At 45.9% G+C, this 17,141-nt stretch overlaps 1 protein-coding gene across 1 annotated transcript; it reads right to left on the reverse strand.

The window, feature by feature from the left end:
* Window positions 1–9,667: 9,667 nt before the first annotated feature.
* On the reverse strand, window positions 9,668–13,297 carry Hexim1 (HEXIM P-TEFb complex subunit 1). Its single transcript, XM_021178252.3, has one exon. It carries the CDS (start codon window positions 12,459–12,461, stop codon window positions 11,400–11,402), a length of 1,062 nt encoding a protein of 353 aa, XP_021033911.1. The 5' UTR covers window positions 12,462–13,297; the 3' UTR covers window positions 9,668–11,399.
* Between the last annotated feature and the right edge of the window lie 3,844 nt (window positions 13,298–17,141).

A 17,141-nucleotide genomic window follows, 5' to 3' on the forward strand; every position in this document is an offset into this window, starting at 1 on the left:
GACTCATACATACGCAAAAGGTGGTAGGGCATTTCTTCTCGGGAGGCAGAGGCAGGCGGATCTTTTGAGTTTGAGCCTAACCTGGCCTATAAAGGAAGCTCCAAGACAGCTAGGGCTACACAGAGAAGCCTTTGTTGGGGGGAAGGGGTGTTAGGGAGGCAGAGACAGGCAGATTCCTGGGGTTTGCTGAGTGTACTTGGCTAGTGACAGTCCACCAGTAAGAGGGTTTGTCTCCAGTAAATGAGTGTATGTTTGTGGGAAATGGCACAGGTGGATGGCACAGGTGGATGGCACCAAGGATTACCCTCTGGCCTCCCTCCATATACACGAGTGTGCACATCCCCATGCATATAGACCTGCATACTCATACACAAAATGAATACAAAACACTAGCTATGGCAAGGTGAGGAGGCAGTGGCTCAGGAAAACCCTAACTGCCTCAGTCCCTAACTCTGAATGGAGAAACACTGCTTCCCTCACGGTGCCTCAAGTGCTCACTCTTCTGTACCTGTGTAGACAGCCCTTTCTACTTTAGGAGTAGAGTCTTCAGAAGCTGTGAGGAGGTCTGGTAGAGTCCTTGCCTAGCACATGAGCCTCTGTCTTTTACCTCTCCACCAATAAACTTACTAGAGCATATATAAGACCTGCCTTACCAATGTATGGCTGGGGTGTACACAAAGGAAAAGCCATCTAAGGAAACAGTATCAGTGTCTCATGGCACCAAAGCAGTTGTGATTCTTAAGTCCTTGGTATTTTATATTTATCTGACAGCCAACTTGTGAAGACCAGTCACTCTATAAATTGGATACATGGGCAAAGGTAGAAATGCTTCTCCAAATTTCCAAATTATTCCTTGGTGCCATGAAAGTGCTTGCTTCTGAGACATTTATGCATCTCTGTGTAAACTCCCAACTCACAAGATTTATCCTTTCTTTTCTTTTTCTTCTGGAGACCAGGCTCACTGTATACCCTGGCTGTCCCAGAATTCACTATGTAGACCGAAACTGGCTGTGAAATCAATAAGTAGCCAAAGCTAGGGTTAGATGTGTTCCATCATATGCTTTTTTTCTCTGATCAGATTGTTTGAATGCTATTAGGCTTAGTGACCATTTTCTAGAACTAAAAGGAAGATGTTCCTTCCAGTCCCGAATTTGATATTCTGCTTTTGCCTGAAAGTTGCATTGGCATTATCTGGGTATGCAGAATTCCATGTTTAAAGCAGCCCCCAGGACTGGAGAGATGGCTCAGTGGTAAAGAGGGCAAAGTGCTATTTTAGGGGGCCTGAGTTCAAGTCCCAGCACCCACATTGGGGGGCTCACAGCTGCTATCTCTCCCCCTCTAGGGAATCCAACATGGCCTCTAAGAGTGCTTGTACATGCTCACACACCCTGAGGCACAGACATACCCAGACACATGATTAAAAAGAATACAATTTTAAGGTAGGCTTGTTTGGTTGGTTTGGTTTTGGGTTTGTTGTTGTTGTTAGTTTTGTTCAAGACAGGGTCTCACTATGTATGTAGACCAGGCTGGCCTCAAACTCATAGATCTCTACCTGACTGCCTAAACTAAAAGTGCTCTCCATCATACATGATGCTTGAATGCCTGCTGCAGTTTTTAAGAAAAGGCCTCACTATTTAGCTCTGACTGGCATGGAACTCACAGATACTTGCCTGCCTCTCCCAAGTGGCTGGGATTCAGGAATATAGCTTTTGTTCACTGAAGACCAGTAATAGTCTCTATGTAATTGAAGAGATGACTTAGTGGTTAAGAACACTTTCTGCTCTTGGAGAGAACCCAGGTTCAGTAAACTTAAGAACCACACAGTGGCTCAGAACTGTGTTACTCCAGTTCCAGATGATCCAACCCACTCTTGACCTCCTCAGGTAACAGGCATGTACATTGTGCACACACATACATGTAGGTAATTACTCATAAATTAAACTTTAAAAAAAGAAAGAAAGAAAGAAATGGGCTTGGTGGAACATGCATTTAATATCAGCTCAAAGGCTAGCATATCTCTGAGAATTCAAGGCCAGCCTGGTCTACATATTGAGTTCCAAGCACAGAGCTACATAGTGAGACCTCATCTCAAAACAAAAGAAGGGATGGGGCTAGATGTGGTGTCACACAGAGGTAATTTGGTAATTCTAACACTGGGGAAACTTTTTTTTTTTCTTGGTTTTTTTTGAAACAGGGTTTCTCTGTATAGTCCTGGCTCTCCTGGATCTCACTCTGACCATGTTGGCCTGGAACTCAGAAATTTGCCTGCCTCTGCCTTGCAAGTGCTGGGATTAAAGGCATGCGCCACCACTGCCCGGCAACACTAGGGAAACTTAAGGCAAGAGGTTCAGGAATTCAGGGCCAGCTGTAGGTGCATGGTTAGTTTGAGGCCAGCTTGGGTTACATGATAACCTGTCACAGCAAGGCTAGAGAGAAAATAATGGCTTCAGATGAGACTTTAAAGTCTGAATTTTTACTTGTATATGTGTGCATGTGTGTGCATGTGTGTGCATGCAGAGGCCATAGAGGTCAGGTGTCTTTCTCTTTTGCTTTCCACCTTGTCTTTTGAGACAGGGTCTTACTGAAGCCAGAGCTGACATTTGATTAGCTAGCAAGCTCTGAGGAGCAAAACTCTGGTTCTCATGTTTGGTGATCAACCACTTTACCTACTAAATGATCTCCCTAATCTGAAATTTTTATTATTCTTGAAAAAAGAAAAAAGGTGGGTGTGGTACCTCATATTTGTAATCCCAACACTTAGAGGGCCGAAGCAGAAAGATTGCTGAGAGTTCAATGCCAGCCTGGACCACACAGCAAATTCTAGGTCAGTGTATATCACAGTGAGACTCTACTTGCTTCTGTTTTCTGGTGGTTGTTGTTGTTTTTGAAACATAGACTCTCTGTGTAACCCTGGCTGACCTGGAACTTCCTTTGTAGACCAGGTTGGCTTCAACCTCACAGAAAACCTTCCTCTGCCTCCTGGGTGCTGGGAATAATGATGAGCACCACCTTGGTCAGCACAGTGAGGACTCATTAAAAAGGAGAAAAGAAAAGAAATAAAAAACTTTGGCACTGCTTTTGGGAACTGGAAAAATCATATTAGGTTTTTCAAAATTTACTACCAGCTTCCTGTAGCAGCTCAGCCTTTGAGGTTTGTTGGTGTGTAAAGGTTTGTCATAGAACTAGAGTTGCTGTCCCATGTCATTAGATAATTTTTCATAATTGAATTTCCTCTTTATAAGTAAAACTCAAGAAAAGGGTTATTTAACTTTAACAAAAATAAAACTGTCTTTCTGAGGCAGAATCTAGTGTAGACCAGACTGGACTCAAACTCAGTAGGTAATGGGGATGGCTTTGAACTCCTGATCTTCTTGCCTCCACTTAAAATTCCAAGCACTGGAATGAAAGGTTTAGCACTATGACCCATTTGGAGGTTGCTGGGAGATGCTAGGGATTGAGCCTAAGGACTCCTGCAGATCCCACATAATGAACTAAATCTGGATCTATTGGGAAGATTTGCAAAAGTTAAATTACTGATCTGTCTAAAACTCAGCCTTTGTATCTTCAGTAAGAACCCATTGGTGCTGGATCTAGTAGTGCACACCTTTAGTCCCTGTACTCAGGAGGCAGAGGCAGATATAGATCTCTTGAGTTTAAGGCCAGCCTGGTGTATCTAGAAAGTACCAGGACAGCCAGGGCTACATAGTGAAATCCTGTCACAAAACAATAAACAGAACAAATCAAGAATCCAAGTGGTAATCATTCAATACTCTAAGACATTTTGATCAATGACTCAACTTTTGTTTTCCAGATCATTTGACTTCTTCTACCTGCAAAGTATAGCTGTCTTTTACCCTTTGGTCAGCAGCTCCAATATTATTTCATAGTCTAAATTTAATATTTTCTTTAAATACTTTACTGAGCCAGACATGGTGGGTCATGCCTCTAATCCTAGCACTTGGGAGGAGGCAGGAGGACAGGCATTGAAGACCAGTTTTAGCTTCATAGTTCTGAGCCATGTGAGACCTTTGTCTTAAAACAAATTTAAAAATTGCTTTTCTGAGCCAAGCGTAATACATGCCACGCTTCTGGGAAGGGAAGGGAAAAGATTTTTGGAGCCTAGAAATTGAGATCAGCCTGGGCAACATAATGAGGCCTGCTCACAATAAAGTACATTAATACATAGGGTGTAGGTGGTTCATGTCTGCAATCCCAGCACTTTGGAGACAAACACATGTGAATCACTAAGTTCAAGCATAATTCTGTCTACATGCTGACTTGTCCAGGCCAGGAAGGGCTACATAGCAAGACCCTGTTTCAAAAACAAAACAAAAATAAAAAACCCCCCAAAAAAAACAATAAAAACCAAATCAGTAGGGTTACATTTGAAAATATTTCTGAGTGTGGTGGTGGACACCTCTTTCAGATAGCCTGAACCAGCATCAGGAATCTAAGGCAGGGTAGTTGCAAATCTGGGCAATAAAGCAAGACTATCACAGAAATAATAATTATATATATATATATATATATATATATATATATATATATATGTGTGTGTGTGTGTGTGTGTGTGTGTGTATACATATGTGTGTATATATTTTTTTTTGAGGTTTTCGAGACAGGTTTTGTTTTCCAGATCATTTGTCTTCTTCTACCTGCAAAGTATAGCTGTCTTTTACCTTTTGGTCAGCAGCTCCAATATTATTTCAGAGTCTTCAGGGTTTCTCTGTGTAGCCCTGACTGTCCTGGAACTCACTCTGTAGACCAGGCTGGCCTCAAACTCAGAAATCCACCTGCCTCTGCCTCCCAAGTGCTGGGATTGAAGGCATGCACCACCACTGCCTGGCATAAACATATATATTAAGGTCCAGTGAGATAGCTCATTGTATAATGGTAACTGCCACCAAGTCTGATGACCTAAGTTGGATCTCCAGGACTTTCTTGATAAAAGGAGAGGGCACTTGGCTCCACAAGTTGTCTTCTGACCTTCACTTGAATGGGGTGGCATGCTTGCACACATGTATAAATTTAGGGCCTAGAGAGATGGCTGAGTAGTTCCTAGAACTTGCTACTCTTTTTTAGGACCTCAGTTTGATTCCCAACATCCACCTGTTAGCACAGAACCCCTGCATGTGATCAGAGGAACCTTCTGTACTCTGGATGCCAGGCATGCATGTGGTACACTTAACGTACATGGAGGCACATGACACATGAAAATAAACCTTTTAAAAAACATTACATTACTTTTATTACTTTTCTTTCTTTTTTTTTTTTTAGTTTTTCGAGACAGGGTTTCTCTGTATAGCCTTGGCTGTCCTGGAACTCACTCTGTAGATCAGGCTGGCCTCGAACTCAGAAATTCACCTGTCTCTGCCTCCCAAGTACTGGGATTAAAGGCGTGCGCCACCACACCCGGCTTCTATTTACATTTTATTTGAGAGTAAAGTGGAATTTTTATTTCAATCATCTGTGAAAATGTAGAGTTAATTCCCTTCAAGAAGACAAAGGCCAAGTATGTTGGCTCAGGCCTATAATCTCAGCATTTAGGAGGCTGAGGCAGAATTGTACTAGGTTTGAGGCTAGCCAGGGTTTCATAGTAGCACCTGACTAACCTAGGCTAAGCTGAGGCCCCATCTCACAATAGTGGAGAAAGCTCACGAAGGCAAGTGCATCTCAGTACAAATACTTGACTAGTTATAGCCAACTTTGACCACATTGGGAATATTTGTTATCAAACATTAGGCATGTGAGTAGCTTAGGTTAATGTGTGTTTACAGTTACCTAATGTTCTGTCTTGGGCTTTGTTTTGGTTTTTGTTGGTTTGGTTTGGTTTTCAACACAGGGTTTCTCTGTGTACCCTTGGGTGTCCTAAAACTCTCTCTGTAGCCCAGGCTAGCCAGAAACTTAAGAGATTTGCCTGCCACTGCTTCCCCAGTGGTGGGATTAAATATGTGTGCCACCACTGTCTGACCAGGCTTTGGTTCTTCAGAAACACCAAAAGAGGGTATTAGATCCCATTACAGATGGCTGTGAGCCACCATGTGGTTGCTGGGATTTGAACTCAGTACCTCTTGAAGAGCAGTCAGTGCTCTTAAACACTGAGCCATCTCTCCAGTCCCCGATAGAATTTTTTGTTGTTGTTTTTCGAGACAGGGTTTCTCTGTATAGCCCTGGCTGTCCTGGAACTGACTTTGTAGACCAGGCTGGCCTCGAACTCAGAAATTCACCTGCCTCTGCCTCCCGAGTGCTGGGATTAAAGGCGTGCACCACCACGCCTGGCTTTATTAGTTTCATACATGCATTCGGTGTTATAATTTGGTCAGTATCCCCTTAATCCCTTCTATGAATTTTGTAGCTCACTGACTACACGTTGTGCTTCCTATATATTCAGAGGTGTGAGGCTCTCCACTGGAACATGGTGGACCTGCTAGGGCTACATCCATCATTCAACAAACAACAAGGCTTCCTCCTCCAGAAGCCATCAGTTGTCAGCGCCTCAGCTTTGGGGGTAGAGGTTGTGTCCTGCTGCTTTTTGTACTAGAATGGTGACCCTTGCTTTTCTGAAGGTAGACCATTGGGTAGTGGGGCTTTTTTGTTTTGATTTAGATTCTATGGATTCCTTTTGTTTCTCTGTCTCCTGTGTCCCCAGTCGTGAAGATCTTTGTGTGTGCTAGGCAAGTACCCTATCGCTGAGCCACATCCCCTGCACAGCTTCTCTAATTTGAAGTCATTGGTGTAAAGCATACATTGTTTTTTGCTTGGTTGATGCCCACTATTGACCCCAGCCTTGTGTTTGCTAGTCATGTGCTCTGTCTGCTATGCCACTGACCTACATCACAAACCCAAGGTTTCAGGAGATAATCTCACACCATGTTTCAGGCTAGCCTCAAACTCAGAAAACTCTTTTACTGCCCAAGTTCCGAGACTGTAGGGGTGCAAGTTATATGTGGCTTTAAAGTACTACACACCAGCTATTTACATTTTATATGTGAGAGTAAAGTGGAATTTTTATTTCAGTCACCTGTGAAAATGGACAAAGTTACTCCCTTCAAGAAGACAAGGGCCAAGTTTCATATTTTCCCCAAGCAGACGATCTTTATTCTGAGTGATGTGAAAAGTAAAATCCTGATCAAACAAGCTACTGTTCTTTTTTTTTTTTTTTTTTTTTTTGGTTTTTCGAGGCAGGGTTTCTCTGTGTAGCCTTGGCTGAGCCAATAGCAACTGTCAGGCCTACAGCACCTGTAACCTAGGCTCACCTCCAGCGTGTTGGGTAGCAGAGGATGGCCTTTAGTTCCTGTGTTCCCTGCTTCCACATTCCAGATGCTGGGATTACAAGAGTTCATTGCCACATCCAAGAGAGTATCACTTTTTTTTTTTTTTTTTTTTTTTTTTTTTTTTTTTTTTTGGTTTTTCGAGACAGGGTTTCTCTGTGTAGCCCTGGCTGTCCTGGAAGTATCACTTTTTAAAAGATGTATTTGTATTAGTGTTTTGCCCAACATGTGTGTATGTATGTAGTCCTGGAGCATGCCTGGTACCATGGATGTCCAAGGGAGTTACTAGATCCCCTGGAACTGGAGTTATAAATGGTTGTGAGCCATCATGTGGTATTGAGAAATAGGTCTTCTACAAAAGCAACGACTCTTAAACTCTACCCCATCTCTACAGCCCCCTGTATATCAGAGTTTTCCTGCAGCTATCTTTCCTTAATGACACGTTCATGTATATATGTGTGTGGCTGTGTGTATGTATGGCGGGTACACATAGACATGTGGAAGCTAGAAGATAGCTTATGTCAGTCACTGTCCATTTTGTCTATTTTGTGTATGTTCTTAATGTGCACATGCATGTGGCATATATGTGGAGGTCAGAGGACACCTTCAGCCATTGTTCTTTGGAGCTATCTACCTTTTTTGTTTTGTTTTGTCTTGTTTTTTGAGATAGCATCTCATTATATCCCTAGCTAGCTGGCCTGGAATTAACTATAATAGACAAGATAGGTCTTGAACTCAAAAACATCTGCCTGCCTCTTCCTACTTCGTTCTGGGATTACAGCCATGTATCACCATGGCCAGGATCCTTCCCCCTTTCCTAAAATGGAGTCTCTCACTGGGACTTACATATTACACTAAACTGACTAGACAGCCAGCCCCAGGGGTCCTCCCACCTCCCCAGGGCTGGAATTACAAGAGCAGGCCACCTGGCTTTTGTTATGTGGGCTCAGGGAGCAAACTCAGTTCCTAAGCTTTCATGGCAAGCATTTTGCCATTTTAGCCATCTCCCCAGACCCCTCTCCCTTTTATTATTTTTGAGACAGAGTCTCATGCAGTCAGGCTGGCCTAGAACCTGCTATGTAGTGGACAGTGACTTTTAATTTAGACAAGGTTTCTCTGTATAGCCCCGGCTGTCCTGGAACTCACTTTGTAGACCAGGCTGGCCTCGAACTCAGAAATCTGCCTGCCTCTGCCTCCCAAGTGCTGGGATTAAAGGAGTGCGCCACCACGCCGGACTGACTTTTAATTTCTAATTCTCGTGTTTCTACTTCGGGAATGGTGGGATTACAGGCTTGAGTACGTGCCTGACTTATCAAACCCAGGAGTCAACAACAGGAAAACACTGCACCACTGAACTGCATTCCCAGGCTACTACCTAAGAAAACAACCTTTTTTTTTTTTTTGGATCTTAATCTTGAATTCTCTGCTTCTGTCCCCTAAAACTCTGAAATCAAAAAAAGGATTCTGCCTCTTAAGTCTCTGTGTTTTTAAGTAACCCAAGTAGAGTTGTGTTTGCCTGTCTGAGTTAGTCTGGGAAGCATTTCCTCATTCATGACCATGCCCAGTACAAGAAAGGGAGCAAACTGAAATGGCTCACTTGTCAGCCAGGTCTTCTGAGCAGCTGCTAAAATGTTTGGCAAAGGACTTGCATGAAAGGCTGGGATGTGTGTGGGGAGGATCATTTGTCATCACAACCCTGTTACTACAGGCAACTCAGTGTCTACTCTACTGGAGTGGTGTGTCTGTGTCTCAATGTGTTCATAAGGAGAGTTTTGTGTTAATTTTAATCATTCCAACAACATAAATAGCAAAATGTTAGTGCCTTTGAAACACTCAAATTTGCATAACACAAGGTAAAGCAGAATAATTTAGAGATACTTAAAATTGTAATTTGTGGGGTTTTTTTTCCGGTTTTTCGAGACAGGGTTTCTCTGTATAGCCCTGGCTGTCCTGGAACTCACTTTGTAGACCAGGCTGACTCGAACTCAGAAATCCGCCTGCCCCTGCCTCCCGAGTGCTGGGATTAAAAGTGTGGGTCACCACGCCCGGCCAATTTGTGTAGTTTTAAAAACTAGACTTAATTTGCCTCTTCAAAGTAGAATGTACACCTCTGTACACTTTTTTCCTAATGATGAATGCATTTAACGTCTTCCCAGGGTGGGTTCTGGAAATGCCGTGTTTCTAATAGTAGGAGAAATAGATTGTCTCTAGATAAACGTTTCTTAGGAAAATGTGAATTCAGAGTTTCTCCCTGCTGCATCCTATTGTGGTGCAGTCGCCATGAGACAGGGCTTTGCAAGGGAAAGCCAGAGGGCACTGCTGCTGCTTTCCAGCAGACAGCCAGCTTTCCAGGGCTGCTGTATGATGTCAGAGAAGAGAATGAAAACCACAAGGAAAACGGTTTCAAAATAGACATTTAATGCAATCTTTAGATCAAAGAAAAGTTGATTTTACAGTTTCTGCAGGAGACCACCTGCCAGAATAGGACCGGCAAGCTTGGTTTTGAAGGTCCCAAGCTGTCCTCCTGGCACAGCTTTCCTTGATTATTGATTTGTAGCTGCATTCATTCTTGATGTTTCAGTCAACTCCACTGTTGCCATTTAGCTGGTAGGAAGGCTGAGAAGCCCCCGCCCTAAGGGGTTTTTAACCACCAAGGAATTTGACAACCTCCTGAGTTCTTGAACCCACTTGAATATATATAATATATTCAATAAATATATACATATATTATATATATATTCACACACAATTATGTGGGGCTTGTGGACCCCCAAGGCCCCCTATGGTTTTTAAGACTCCAAGTTAAGGAGCCAGTTGTGCTAATAATTTTAGCAATATCATTGCCCTAAGGAAACACTGACACAGGTCAGGTGACAGGGTTGCATTAACTGTACTGACATGAAAGAACAATTGTTGAGTTTACCATTTTGATTCTGTGATAAGGCCTAGTTCTCAGAGCCTCCCTGCATTTTCAAGAGCAGCCTAACGTAGGCAGCTGTCCAGGCAGCCCAGGAGATTGAGAATAGCTGCAGTACTGGAAACATGCAGGGTTTGTATTCATCATCTAAAGACCTCAGCCCTCTCCTGAGCCAGCTTTACTTGTAGAAAGGGGCATTTCAAATTTCAGTTGGATTCTAATGGAAAGGGCAGCTTTTCTTTCTTATTTTCAATAGAAAAAGTACTTAAGTGTCAGACATTGATGCTAAGTCCTTAGATCACTTAGCCATTTGAAGTCCAACATATCGCTAACATGTTTTCTCACAAGTTTATCTTGGCTATCTCTTGGATGTACTAAGAAAGCAAGTTTACCAGGAGCCTTACCAAGGTAGGCAAACAGGAACTCTATTGGAATTTTGTTGGGTGGTTAGGACAGAAGCCAGAATTACTGAAAAATTGACTTGTGGAGATGAAATGAGACTTTTCGTTATCTAACAATTGCCAAATCAGGCTTATACTTTTGTTAGCACTCTTTTGAACAGCCATCAAGATGCGCAAGCTAAGCTGCCTGTAGCCACTTTCTACTCCCCAGCATTAGGAAGCAGGGCACAACATTGAGTACATTTTACCTGAACTGTATTTTGAAGTATACTAAAACCCATTGGTGGGGGTGGAGGGAACAAACTGAATTTCTTCAAGTATTTTTGCAAATAGATAAACTTAACAATCTTGCTACCCCACCTCAAAAGTGCAGTCACACAAACCAGCACAATTTTGAATCTCTAGAAATCACACTGAAACTGTTACATTTACAAACATTAAATTTATTATAACTAGAATGAATGTAATGGGTCTCAGATTTGGCCACCTTATAGCTCCGCTTAAGGAGGGGATTTTTTTTTTTTTTAAACAGAAAAATGCATTGTAACTTGGTCAAATTACTTGCACATTAAGAAACAACCTCTAAGGAGGACAACAAGAAAAGCAACCCTTCAGTCTCACATAATTAAACAACAGGAGAAAGCACACAAGCAACATCATAGCTACATTTACCAAACCAAAGCCGGGGCGATTTTCTCTTCTGATTATGTGTCATAAAAAGGTCCGCTGTCTTATATACACATGTATATAATGTTACATTCCAGCACTGTAAAAAGTCCCCTTTGCCCCCTCCCCCCAAAAGTTTTCAGTCTAGTCGCCGAACTTGGAAAGAGGCGCTCGCTCCTGCTGCCGGTGCAGTTCGTTCTCGGTTAGCAGCTGGAGGTTCTCGGCGCGCAGCCGGTCCAGCTCTAGCTCTAGCTCCCGCACTCGCGCGTCGACGCCTCCCAGCCGCTTGCTTTCCAGCCGCAGCCGGTTATTTTCGTCCTCCTTGCGGGAGAGGCACTTCTCCAGCTCCAGGTACTCTTTGATGAGCTCCTGCTTGCTCATGTTCTGCAGGCTCTCGGCGTGGTACCGCTCGTACGTCTCCGAGAAGTCCCGCTGCAGAAACTCGCTGCCGTCCCCTCCCATGCCATCGCTGCCTCCGTCTTCCTCACCAGCTTCTTCCACAAAATCCTCATCGCTGGTGTCGTCGGATTTGGCGGCTGCCCGCTTGGGGTAAAGACCGGTTTTGAGATCAGGCTCCTCCTGATCGTGGTCATCCATGAGGAACTGCGTGGTGTTATAGGGCGCAACTGGCTGGCCCTTGGCGAACATCTCGGCTCGAACCCGCGAGGCTCGCAGGCTCTGCTTCTCGTCGAACTTTTTCTTCTCCTCCCAAGTCAGCTTGTAGTAGGGCTTCCAATGCCGCTTCTTCTTTGAGGGGCGTCTCCGATGTTTTTTCTTGCCCAGCTGTCTCTGTTGCTGTCCCCATGGCTCCTCGCCTCCGGCGGCAGGAGCCTCCAGCTTGGTAGCCTCCGAGTCATGACCTGGCTGCACGAGGGACTCTGACATCGGCTCTCCCTCCGCCGACGGGGAGGCACCGCCAGTGGATAAGTCCTCCCCATTCTGGCCCTTCTCCAGGGAGCTCAATTCTGGACAGGCATTCGTCTGCAATGGGGGCAGCTGGTGCTTCAGACCCCCTTCTCCCTCCTGCCCTGGACGGCTACCGGACTGCAAGGACGCTCTCGATTGCCACCTACTGTCCTCCTTGGGCACCCGTTCCTCCGCGCTTGGGGGGCGCTCAGAGGTATGCTCTTCATGGACAACAGCAGCACCTGTACAGTTGCTAGTTTGAGGCTGGTGTTGATGTTCTGTCAAGAGTGGCTCGGCCATGGCTTAGTAGAGTTCTCTTCTGGAAGTTTGAGAAATTCTGGCTTAAGGAAAAAGGTTTTTCTTTCTTTTCAAAATATGTCCAACAAAGTCCTCTTCGGTCAGTAATTTCTGCAGTAACGCCTTCCGTCCGTCCTGTCAGCAAACTCCAATCGCAACTTGGAGTCCAGTCAATAAAGGGTTAAGCGCACACAAGCGTGGCCAACTAGCAGGTCCAGAGGGTTCAGCGGCAGGCACCGTACGTAAATATGCAGAGGGGTGGGCTTCACGCCTCCCCGCCGAATGCTCCCACAGACGAGGAGTTGGTGCGCAAGGAGAGGAGGTTTAAGTCCAATGGGTTAAACCCAACCCGAAAGGGTTAAAACTACCCGATGACGCTGCCTCGGAGGGGCCGAATCCACAAAGGGTTAAATCCCCTGCCGCAGAGCCCACAAGGGGTTAAAGTCCCAGAGCCGCCACCTCCCACTTCCACGGGTGTCGCTCCAACCCGAGCTCCCAGTTCCTCAGGCCGGGCCGGAGCCTTAGCCGAGGACAGACAAACTCATCTCCCCTCTGGCTCGATGCTCCGCTCAGTTCTCCTCCGCCTCCTCCTCTTTTCCTCCCTCCCTCCTCCCCCTTCAGACAGCTCTTCTTCCGCCTCCTCCTCCGGCTTCCCCTCCCAACCTGACTTTCCACCTGCCAACTTCCAACTGCTGTCTCCAAGCCCTCGGCGCCTCTTATATATAGAAGCTTGTAAGCCCCGCCCATGCGCATGCGTAACGGAGTCCAGGTGTGGGGCAGCCGGGAGTCGTAGTTCCCTTCTTTCGGGCCCGCCGTCCTCGCGCGCCGTGCAACGTAGCCAATCATAGAATGCGTAGGGGGCGTCTCCCAGGCCGCCTTCTTCCATCGCTTAGCTCTCTCTGAAGAAACGTGAGCAGTCATTGGGCAAGAGTTATTCGTCTCTCCGAGGAAAGAAGACCAATTACAGAGGAGATGGGGCGGGTTCTGGACCATACCATTGTGCTTCAGGAATACAAGAAGATTCCATGACCTTTGGGAGCTTATACAGAATATTTTTATTAAAAGGTGCGTTTGAAAATCTACTGTCATATTCTGTTCTCAGCGGAAAGGTTCTGATAGCCATAAACCGTTTTCAACTTATGCAAAAATGGTCTGTCCCTAAAAAGTAGTCCCTAAAGTGTAAAAGAGGATTAAATTCTATAAAGAGAGCTGTTAGTCGTGATTACTGACATTGGATTCTTAAAATTACAATAATGTCTCTGAGGTAGGTGATGGGTTTCTTGGAGAGAGATAAGCGGAAGGATATTTTGGACAACTATTTATTAAAAAGACGAAAAGCGCATGAAGAAGTAAACAAATGAATTAAGAAGTGCCGCCTTAAAGGGACAGTATGGTGGCCTGCCGAGCATCAGCTTCAGACTAGGCCTCAGGAACTGAGAGGGCGGGTTCGAGTCCTGAGTGACGTCGGTCCTCAGGCTACCCTGGAGGCCCTTAGGTGAGAGCAGCCACCCAGGCCAAGAGCTATCTCTGCGCCAGAGGTGAAAGCAAAGTGGTCCTCCGCGGCCGAGCTCTCCGCCCGAGCCCCGATGGGAAGCGCGTGGTGAGGAGGAAGGACTCGCCCCGAACCCCGGCTTCTGCCGAAGAAAATGGCCTCCCGGGGTCGACTTGGCCTCTTCGCTTCCGATACCGCAAACCTTTCCCTAGCCAGGATACCCTGGAGAGATTGGGCCAATAGATGCGAAGTCTGTGTTGGGGAGGAGCCCCAAAATCAATGCGTTCCCGAAAGAAGGGGGGTGTCATCCACAGAGATGAGGTGTGCGTGTTGGGGGGAGGCTTCGAGAAGGAAAGCTGAAGGCCTTCTCTGAAATGGGTGTGCTTGGCCCAGGGCCGTAGGGTACATTGGGGGTGAAGTGGGGGTTCTATTCCCCCTTAAAAGGGATCCACACTCTGTACCCCCACTAGAAGGACCCGAAAAACTCCCTTTAATCCCCTTGGCGTAATTGCTACTTCTCCCTTTGCCTGAGTACCCTAGTGAGCCATTCTTCTTTCTCCTTACATTCCAGCCATAATGGAGTGAGATTCTACACATGGAACTATTTGACCAGCGCAGCCATGTGAGCGAGGTAGGGCAGGAGTTAGCCGCCATTTTAACTATAGGAAAGCTCTGCGACTTGGAGAAATCAAGTGACTTATCCAAGGTCACCTGACAACGAAGAGGCAGTTGTAACTAGAGCGGGTCGTCCTCGCGTCATCTAGTACGGTTTTTCTGTCAAAAACACAAAAGCCAAGACCAGGAAAGCCAGCTCAGCAGTTAAGAGGACGGGCTGCTCTTCAGAGGGCCTGAGATTGGCTCCCTGGGACTCACACGATGGCTCACAATTGTCTGTAGCTGCAGATCCAGAGGAGCTGATAACCCTCCATTGACAGCAGGCACATATGCTGTACACACATGCAGGAAAGGAAAAAAAAATCAGATATGTAAAAAAAAAAAAAATTAAAAGCAAAACACAAAATCCTTTCTCCCACACTCCCTCAGTTTTTATTTCCAGTAAAAGCTTCAGCTCATTGCAAACTATTACAAATTGGCAGTCATTTGTTAGGACAAAAAAGATAAAAAAGTCTTTGAGCTTCAAGTTGCCAGGACTGCACAATGAAGCCCGGCCACAGTGAGCCAAATGGCAATAAAGAAAATCCATGCAGCAACTTGCGATCAGACTGCTTGGGACTTAGAAATCTGTGTATTACAGAGCAATTGACTTGGAAGGAGCAGGAAGCACAATTTTGTTTTTGAGGCAAGGCCTCAGGATATAATATAGTCTTGCCTGAAATGCAGATCCTCCTGCCTCAGCACCGTGGTAATAATTAGGTGCATATCACCTCCCAGGTTAAAAAGGTTCCATAAGTAAAAGGGTTTTCGAACTTCAGAGTGCTGGGTGGGGCTACAATCTAGTATGAGACACTCTCTGAGGGGAAGCAAGTGAGAATGCCCCCAGGGGACATGCAGCTGTTTTGAAAATGACCATTCTAGCTTGTTTTCCATGCATTGCTAGAAACCTGGTCTGCCTGAAAAGCCTGCCTTTCTTCATTCATTACTTAGAACGCACCAGGAGACCAAGAACAAAGACTGAAAGGGGGCTCAAGGTATGGGAGATGGCTGCATAGTTAAGAGCATTTGTTCTCTAGAGGATCCAGGCTCCATCCCCAACATCCACGTGGCAGTTCACAAGTGTAACCCCAGTTCCTAAGCATCCCATGCTCTCTTCTGACCTCCACCAGCACCAGGCATGTGTGCTACAGAGTCATATATGCTCATACACATAAAATGTATTTAAATGTCTTTTAAAAAATAAAGAGGAAAAGGAGTCTTTGCAGACAACTTGCTGCAAGAGTCAATGTCCATGCTTCAGATTTTAGAGGGCTTGATTGAGTACGCACAGTCAGGAATATGGAAGTTATGGCTGAACCCAGACTAAGTTTACTAGAGAGGGCTAAGAGTAAGGTCTCATAATGGAAGGGGACATGCTCGCCAAGGTCTTAGACTTCCAGAACTTATATGTTCCGAGTCCTAGCCCTTTGCCAAGTATTTTCTACCCTCCAAGCACTGTTAAACCGCTCGACTGCCTTATGGTGCAGAAATCGGTCCTGTTTCACAAACAAGTCAATCCAGATTCAGGACAGCTAATCTTTTAGTCCACACTTGCCGAGCCAGCATGTGAGTTGTGAGGCCGACTTGACTTTTCCCTGCGTCCTGGCTCCCGCTCACTGCCCCGATGTCTGCCGACATCACAGGTTTAACTGCTTCAGCCTTTTTGCTTGTGAGTGGTGTCTGTCTTTAGGACTATCCTCCCTACTGTTAAAATCCCGGAGAGTGCCTGTATTTTCCAGTGAGGCACAAGGATGGCCAAACCCAGGGAGGTGGTCCGCCTCACAGGGTGTTAGGGAACTCAGAGGAATAAGTCTAAGGATCCCCGCCCAGTACGGTCTCCTTTCCCCCAAAACAAGGAAGATCCTGGAGCCCAGGTGGTATCGGTTGCCAATAGCTAGCCCTCGGTGGCTCTGGGCACTCGTTAGGTGCTGGAGTGGGTAGTTTAAAGCTGAATAGAGCAGCAGGATCGACGCAGATTATCCCGTGGGAGGCCAAGGCCGCCTAGGCAGTTAACAAAAGTTCCAAGGCCAAGCAGCTTAAGAGGTCTGTGCAGCCACTTAGGTCTACTACAATTAGGGGTCCAAGCAACGCAGAACCCTGCCCCCGCCCCTCAGGATAGAGGCTCAAAGTGGGCGGGCTTTGGCTTCTAGAAAATTCTTTGGGAAGAACGGCGATCTTGATAGGGAGTAACAACCAGACTTAAGGGCTTGGGAAGAGGCAAAGGCATTTGGAGCCTAGCACTGGGTACCCCGGTCCTTAGTGCGTTGTGCAGAGTTAGGTCAGCAGTCCTCCCGCTGGGGCGGGGCTGACCAACGCCCCGATTCCCTGCAAGAACCAAGCCCCGGAGCGTCCCCCAGGGTGCTCCCTGACCCCAGTCTGAGGCCTGTTTTCTCCAGGTTCCTTGGGGAGGAGGGAAAATATTCCTTATAAGGAAGTCCTAGTCTCTGCAGGGGATTTAGGGAGGGAGTGGGACCGGACTTGTGACTGGCGCAACCCGCCCGCTTCCCGCTCTTTCCACGGGTTCCCAGACGGCAGAC

Source organism: Mus caroli, unplaced genomic scaffold, assembly GCF_978045245.1.
Source record: "Mus caroli unplaced genomic scaffold, Mus_caroli_1 scaffold_13, whole genome shotgun sequence".
Taxonomy (NCBI): domain Eukaryota; kingdom Metazoa; phylum Chordata; class Mammalia; order Rodentia; family Muridae; genus Mus; species Mus caroli.